This window comes from Dendropsophus ebraccatus, chromosome 7, assembly GCF_027789765.1.
Source record: "Dendropsophus ebraccatus isolate aDenEbr1 chromosome 7, aDenEbr1.pat, whole genome shotgun sequence".
NCBI classification, from domain to species: Eukaryota; Metazoa; Chordata; class Amphibia; order Anura; family Hylidae; genus Dendropsophus; species Dendropsophus ebraccatus.
This window is the reverse complement of record NC_091460.1, coordinates 93,007,081-93,014,698: the sequence shown is the minus strand read 5'-3', so window position 1 is coordinate 93,014,698 and position 7,618 is coordinate 93,007,081. Positions and strand designations below refer to the sequence as shown.

General features: G+C 42.3%; 1 protein-coding gene across 5 annotated transcripts in view; it reads right to left on the bottom strand.

Moving 5' to 3' along the window:
• Positions 1 to 641: 641 nt before the first annotated feature.
• Positions 642 to 7,618, bottom strand: part of LOC138797575 (MOB kinase activator 3A) — a 67,192-nt gene continuing 60,215 nt past the window's right edge. For all 5 annotated transcript variants that reach the window (XM_069977910.1, XM_069977908.1, XM_069977907.1 and 2 more), the window contains exon 4: positions 642 to 1,102. In XM_069977910.1, the coding sequence (XP_069834011.1) occupies positions 1,073 to 1,102 (30 nt within the window). In that variant the 3' untranslated portion in view covers positions 642 to 1,072. The remainder of the gene's footprint in view (positions 1,103 to 7,618) is intronic.

Here is a 7,618-nt window from a genome sequence, read left to right as displayed (position 1 = left end):
ACAAGCTACACTTTATAGTTCCAAAGATAACCCCCATAAGTGAAGTAAGATGAGGGTCAATACAATGACTTTCCTATGCACAAGTCCACTCATTGGGGGGGGGTCATTCACTAGGAATGAACAGTCAAGTAACTGGTGAAGAGGAATCGGTGCATTAGGACAGATGGGTGAGGTTCTTTTATAGGGACAGAATAGTCTTCATAGGGGGAACCTATTGTGGAAATAGACAATTCTGTATATTCTATTGTTAAAGATGGCCCCCATATCCTGGACAACGACTAAAGGAGAGAGTTTGTGTATAACTACGCAATTCGTATTGTAATACAACCCACAATGCAACAAAGGAACCTGTCCATGGCAAATAATAGCCTGGCATCTTATCTATATAACTCCCCTCTTTGTTTGGACTTCATGCTGCTATATAACCTTCTGTAACGCTTCTAATAAACGCGTTCTACCTTGACAAGGAGTCATAGTGGTTCTTCAAACGCATATGCATATATATACATAAGCATTCCTAATTTGGAACAGATAGACAGTCTGGTACAGGTTGAGTACCTTCCACAACACAGGCTTATATTTGAGAATTTTACACAATCAGGGACATCAGTGCAGAAAATGCTTTAATTGAACTAAGCATGGTTTGTACATAGACCAAAAATAGAAAGAGATTAAAATCAGTTAAACCTGTATGTAAAAATTTAATTGAAAATACAAGAACCTGAGATGCTTTGTGTACAACAGACATGAAACTATTGTATTAATGTAAAAGCCTATAACGTAAACGATCTAGAATATCAAGATATAAAAATAAAATCTCAAGACACAGAAATGCACATCTTTCTAGAATGGGGCTTTAGGTTATCACAGCTTGAAAGAGGTGTAGGCTATCAAAAATAGATTAAAAATGCATCAAATACTTTGAGCCATTTCTCATAAAAAGGCAAAAGTCTCTTCTCCCAAGGGCAAAAGTCTCTTCTCCCAAGGAACCTTCCGGTGCAGAGATCAGATCTCAGCAGTCAACTTCCACAGGCATCAAGGGGAGGTGGAAAACGAGAAAAGGCAAATCCCATCAGTGGCACATCCTCAATGTCATTTCTTTCTGTAATAGACACAACATTGTAGATTGTATATTTTATTGCCCCTTTTTATACTGATATAGCAAAACTGACAAGTTAACTATGTTCCTCAAGTCGGTACAATTACAATAGGCAACTTGTATAATTTATTTTTTCTGACTGCTTTTAAAAATGAAAAAACTTTTTTTTTCCTTTTTAAAAAGAACTAAATGTGTTTAAAATTGCTCTTATATCCTTATAACGCTTTTATATTTTGGTCTATTCGGCTGTGTGAGGTGTAATTTTTTGCGCCATGATCTGTACTTTCTATTGGTACCTCGCTTGCATATATGTGACTTTTTGATCACTTTTTATTACAATTTTTCTGGATTTGATGTGACCAAAAAGCTGCAATTTGGCATTTTGTAGTACATATATACTGCATTAATCAATGAGATCATTGGTCCATTACTATGGGCTGTTAGGAGCCCAGAGCAATGGAGTGCAGAGTCAGGATCAGCATAATTGTGATGCCGAGACCCAGCCCTGCCAGAAGCAGGCATTGCATTTTTGGGAAGGGGGGGGGGGGGGGGGTTGGGGTTGATCCCATAGCTATACCACCACTGATGCGGGGGGAAAAAAGCCATTTAAAAAGGCAGCTCTCAGCTTGGACAGCTGTATTTCAATGGTTTATAGCCAGGAGCGCGGCAGTTCAGAACAGAGTAACAACGTGCCTCTTCTCTGAAACCCCCCACCTTAACGACGCCATAACATAAATTCATGTCATAGTCAGAATTCTTACTCACCGATCATTTGTTTTTCATGAGTCCATCATGACAGCACCACCTTGAGATTGATCCCCATTAGTCCTAATAGGAACAGGAAGCACATGAGGTTAAAAAGGGCCCCTCCCCACTTCACCCTCAGTGTTTATCAATTACTATTAACATAGCTCCAAAACATCAAATAAAAACTCCCAAGGGAAGGTAATAAATGGGTGGTGTCATGATGGACTCATGAAAAACAAAATATCAGTAAAAAAAAAAAAATAGTTCTCATTTTTCAGACCAGTCATGACAGCACTACCTGAAGACATACCAAATAATCCATTTAGGGAGGGACCATAGCCGGCAGCACCTAAAATGCAAGATCCTGGGATAAGGCCACATTCAGCTCTGTAGAAGGTGTGTGGTGAGGACCAAATAGCTACTCTACAAATCTGCTTTAGTGTGGCTGCAGAGACTGACATAGCTTTGGTGGAGTAAGCTTTAAGATTCCTAGACACTTCTTTGCCTAAGGATTTGTAGGCTTTGGTTGTGGAGGTCTTCATCCATCTGGCTATGGACGCTTATGGGGCTTTTTTTTACCTCTGTTAGGCCCATGAAGCTGTAGTTACAGTTAGTATCTTTCCTCCAATCTTTAGTAGCTTTAAAGGTAAGAGACTACTGCTCTACAAACATCCAGAGTGTAGAAGACAGCTATTTTGTCCGTCCTTGGAGGATCACACAATGAGGGAAACACTGTATCCTGTTGTTATCTATGAAAGTTTGTGACCACTTTAGGGGGAAAAAAAGAGGGGTTTAGTTTGAGCATAACTCTACCCTATAGGATAGTCAGATATGGCTCTTCTATGGAGAGTGCCTGGATTTTGACTCCTTGCAAATGTAATGGTGATTAAAAATACCGTTTCAGGGTCAAAAATCTAGTAGATTATCAATGGCTTCAAAGGGTTTTTGAGTTAGGGCTTTAAGAACCAAGTTGAGGTCCAGGAAGGAGTACGATTAGAGATCTTAGGATTTATCCTGGATACTGAACTAAAAAAAATTCTTTTGACCCACCTATGATCAGCATAGGAGAGTCAAAGAAACATCCCAAAGCTGAGGGTGCTGAGGGAGAGCCCTCTGTCCAAACATTCTTGAAGGAAGGCAAGTATTTGAGGAATTTCCGGTCTAAGGGGGTGACGAGTGGCGTCCCCGGACCATGAACAAAATGTCTTCTAATATTTGAGATAAATAGTGGAGGTGACATCTTTCTTGCTCTTCAGCATAGTGTCAATTACTTTAGAGGAAAGCCCTTAACAGTTTAAAAAGGACTTATCAGTAGCCATCCACCAAGTGAAGTTCTTGCAATCCTTGATAATTTAGAGGACCCTGGATGAGATTGTTCCTTTGTGTTAGCAGGATGGAGCCCTCCAGAGCCAGACGCTTCAGCAGACAAAACCAACTTCTTTTTTGGCCACACGGGGGCTATGAATATAACCAAAGTGTGACCTGTTAAGGTTTTGTGCAGAGCTTTCCACAGCAGAGGAAACAGAAGAAAAGCATAGGCTAAAGGAAACTTCCATGGTGGAATCAGAGTGTCCACTGACTCTGGATATGTCTTTTGGGTTTAGGAAGAAAAAGCATTCCACTTTTTTTGTTCTTTCTGGTCACAAAAAGGTCCACCTGTGGAACACCCCATTTATTTGTGAGGCTTTGAAACACTTCCTGATTCAGGCTCCACTCCCCTGGAAGTAACTTAGAGGTAATCTGCCATGGTGTTGTTGTTTCAGCCTTTTAGATGAACGCCTGAGAGGACTTTTAAGTGCAGGTCTGCCCAACTGAAGATCTTCTCAGACATCTTTTGTAGGAGAGAGTGGCGTGTTCAGTCCTGGTGATTTATGAACGCCACAGTTGTCGCATCGCCCGAATATATCTTGATGTTGCTATGATTGTCTTAGAGCTTTATATACCGGCTTTAGCTCCCGCAAATTGGAGGAATAATAACTTGTCTTCTGTGACCATTGGCCTTGTAGATACAGATCCTGTATGTGAGCTACTCAGCCTCACAGACTGGCATCCGTGGTCAATGTCACAATCTGTGGAGGAAACCAGAGTAGACTTGTTAGGTTTCTGTCGTTTATCCACCAGTCCAGGGAGGACTGTAGACGATTTCAGGTCTTCAGAACCTAGGCCTGCAAAACACGAGAGTGACCAGGGCACCAGGATGCATGATGTCATGGATCCGAGCACTGACATTGCTTCCCGAATAGTTGTTTTCTTCTTGGAAAACTTCTTTAATTTGTCCAACAGAGTGTATACCTTCTTTAGGGTAAGGAACATCACTTGAAGTTCTGTATCCAGCATCATGCCAAGAAACTTTTTCCTGTGGGAGGGATTTAGATCTGATTTTTGTAGATTTACGATCCATCCTAGATCTTGAAGACAAAAGATGGTTAGCAAAATGTTTGCCTCCAAAAGATCTTTAGACTGAGCTACAATCAGAAGGTGATCTAGATAAGGGACTGTTGTCACACCTTTTAAACTGAGATGAGCAACCACCTCTACCATAACTTATGTAAATATGAGAGGAGCCGAGGCTATTCCAAATGGAAGCGTTGGATTGAAAATTGAAAACCTCAGATACTTTTGATGATTTTCACAAATTGGTATCTGAAAATAAGTGCCTTTGAGATCTATTGTGGCTAACAAGGCCACTTTGGTTATTAGAGAAATAGCAGATTTCCGAGTTTCCATTTTGAATCTCTTGTATACAGTTGAGAGACTTTAGGTTTATTATTGTCCTGAAAGCTCCATTTAGTTTCTGCACTAGAAACAACTGGAAATATTAGTCCAAACCTAGCTGAGACTGGGAAACCTGGACAACGGCTTTTAGAGACAGAAGCTCTGACACCCATCGCCACAGATGCTCGGTTAATTAAGTCTGATCTCTTTTGTAACAAATTTCTAAGGTTGACAAAATGAAGGAGTTTCTTGTTTTGCTTTCCTTTCGATGATAGAAATGGGGAAGTCCCCCCCCCACCCACACTGGAAAAGTGGAAAGTTGTGTTTTATAGAAGGATTTAAGATTAAGCAAAAAATCTCTCCCTTTACCTCCCTTGGGATAACTCCATCTCCCAGATTTACCTTTCCCTTTGCAGGATTTGTTGGGATTTTGTCTGAAGGAATGGAAATTCTGTTTACCTTTTGACCTCCCTCTTCAGGGAAGCCCTTCTTTTTTATTGGCTGTCTGCTCCAAGACCGAGGAGTACAGGGCCGATTACTAGGGAACCTTCAAAAAAAACGGCAGTGAGTTTATTTTTTAAGACATTGTCACCTTCTCAGCTCTTTAACCAGAGTGCCCTACTTGGTTATGGCTACAGTGTTAGCTGCGAACCTGACAGACTCTGCTGACACATTTACAAGAAAAGCAGCGGCAAGTTTAAGCATCGGGATGGAATTCAAAATATCCTCTCTCTCTATCCAGAGACCAGGCAACACTGGTAACTGCTATATTATGATTAAAAGCAGCAGAGGTAGCATCCTAATCCCTACGCAATAGCCCATTCATTTTCCTGTCAATAGGATCCCTTAACTGAGACGCATCCTCAAAAGGGGAGAGATGTATTTTTCACCACCTTGGCGACTTGTACATCATTCTTAGGGGATTCAGTCCAGAGATTGGCATTGCCATCTTCAAATCTAGCTCTAAATTCCTTAGGGATCTGTAACCTTTTCTCTTCAACAGAACAATTTATTTTTTACCTTCTTCAATAGAATCATGTTTCCTCATCAAACTTATCACCAGAGGATACAGGGTGTTCATCAGAGTGAGATAATAATACGCCTTGCTCTTTTGGGAAGTGGCTAAGGAGACTAATGCTTTTCCTTAGCTAAAGCAGAAGAAATAGAGGCTTTGACCTCTTGATTAATTACTTTACGGAGTTCCTCCCCAAGTGCCAGATACTGACTGGGCTGGCAGAAGAGGCCTGCTCTGCAGATTCGGAGCAGGAGGGATCCATGACAGGTAGAGGGAGAGAGGCAGCTGCCCTCCTACCTTAAATATACTCCAGACCTCAGACTAGCTTTGATTTTTGTGCAAAATCCACAACTGCCCCCCCTCCAGTCTCCCCAGTGCAGCAACAATCCAGTGGATGGAGCCATCTTGGCGACTGAGCTTCCGATCCCAGTATGCCCCGTGCAACGCAACGTTGTGACATCAGAAGCCACCCACGCCAATGGGCCCAGGACCAGAAGAGACCAGGGGAAAACACACTTTTGCTGTATCAGTCAGTAAATGTACCTCCTGCTCTGAACTGCCGCAATCCCGGGTGCTACCTGTAGCCCGAGACCATGGCTATTAGCGGCCATTGCCCGATCGCTGTGCCCACTAATTATACATTTAAATGCAGCTGTCATGTATTAAAGGACAAGTGCCATGAAAAACTTTTTCCCAGTAATTGAAGCACATTACAAAGTTATATAACTCTGTAATGTGCTTCAATCACCTATCTGCCTCCCTTCCCTGTCTTTTCCTCCCTCCACCCCCCACCAGGAAGTGTCCTAACTCACACAGACCAAATTACTGTTGTCACCGTCACCAAGCTCTTCTCTCAGCTCCTTCTCCTGTTACACCAGCCTCCCCCCTCCCCTGCCTTGTCAGGTGACTCAGCTTGCTAAGCTCCCATTGGCTGAACAACTGCAAGCCATCACTTGGACTGGGGAGGGGGGGGGGCTGCTGTAACAGGACCTAGACCAGCCCTCCTGCTGATGACTCATCCTCACAAGAAGGAGCTGCCTGGTGACGGTGACGACAGTAATTAGGTCTGTGGGAGTTAGGACACTTCCTGGTGGGGGGTGGAGGGGGGAAAAGACAGGGAAGGGAGGCAGATAGGTGATTGAAGCATATTACAAGCATATTACAGAGTTATATAACTTTGTAATGTGCTTCAATTACTGGGAAAAAGTTTTTCATGGCACTTGTCCTTTAAGTCCCCTATCAATCAATTAATCTGGTCTGCAGCAGACCTGAGTAATACAGCAATGAACTAATCGATCATTGCTGTATTAAGTATACTGCAATGGTCTCTATGGGAGATCACTGCAGCAATAAAAAGTCCCCCAGGGGGACTAAAAGCTAAAGTACACAGTGGAAAAAAAAGTGTATTTATTAATAAAAAAAAACATCCCCTCCCCTAATAAAAGTTTGAGTCTTCCCCCTTTTCTCATTTTAAATATAAAAAATAATAAACAAACAAACACATATACATATTTGTTATTGTCGTGTGCGTAATCACCCGAACTATAAAATTATCACATTTCTGATCGTGCACAGTAGATGGTGAAAGCGTAAAAACCTGCCAAATTGCAAAATTGTGCATTTGTTTGTCACATCAAATGCATAAAAATTGTTTTGATAAAAAGTGATCAAAAAGTCGCATATTCGCAAGCACGGTAAAGAGAAAGAACAGATGATGGCGCAGAAAAAATAAACCTCACACAGCCCCATAGACCAAAGGATAAAAGCATTATAAGGCTATGTTCACATGGCGTAAGACACCGGCTGTTCCGTGACCTGGCTGGGTCACGGAACGGCCGGTGTCAAAGAAGATCATCTCGCCTGGTACTGCAGTGATCTCCACGGGCTGTTGAATTCAGATGCAGGCGCATCCGTGCGCGCCCACATCTGAATCCGCCGCAGCACGCAAGGAGTGTGGGGCCGGAGCCGCACGCTCCATTGTGTAAACTCACAGGTTCTCTGTGGCCGCTATTCATTGAATAGCGGCTGCAGAAAACTGACAT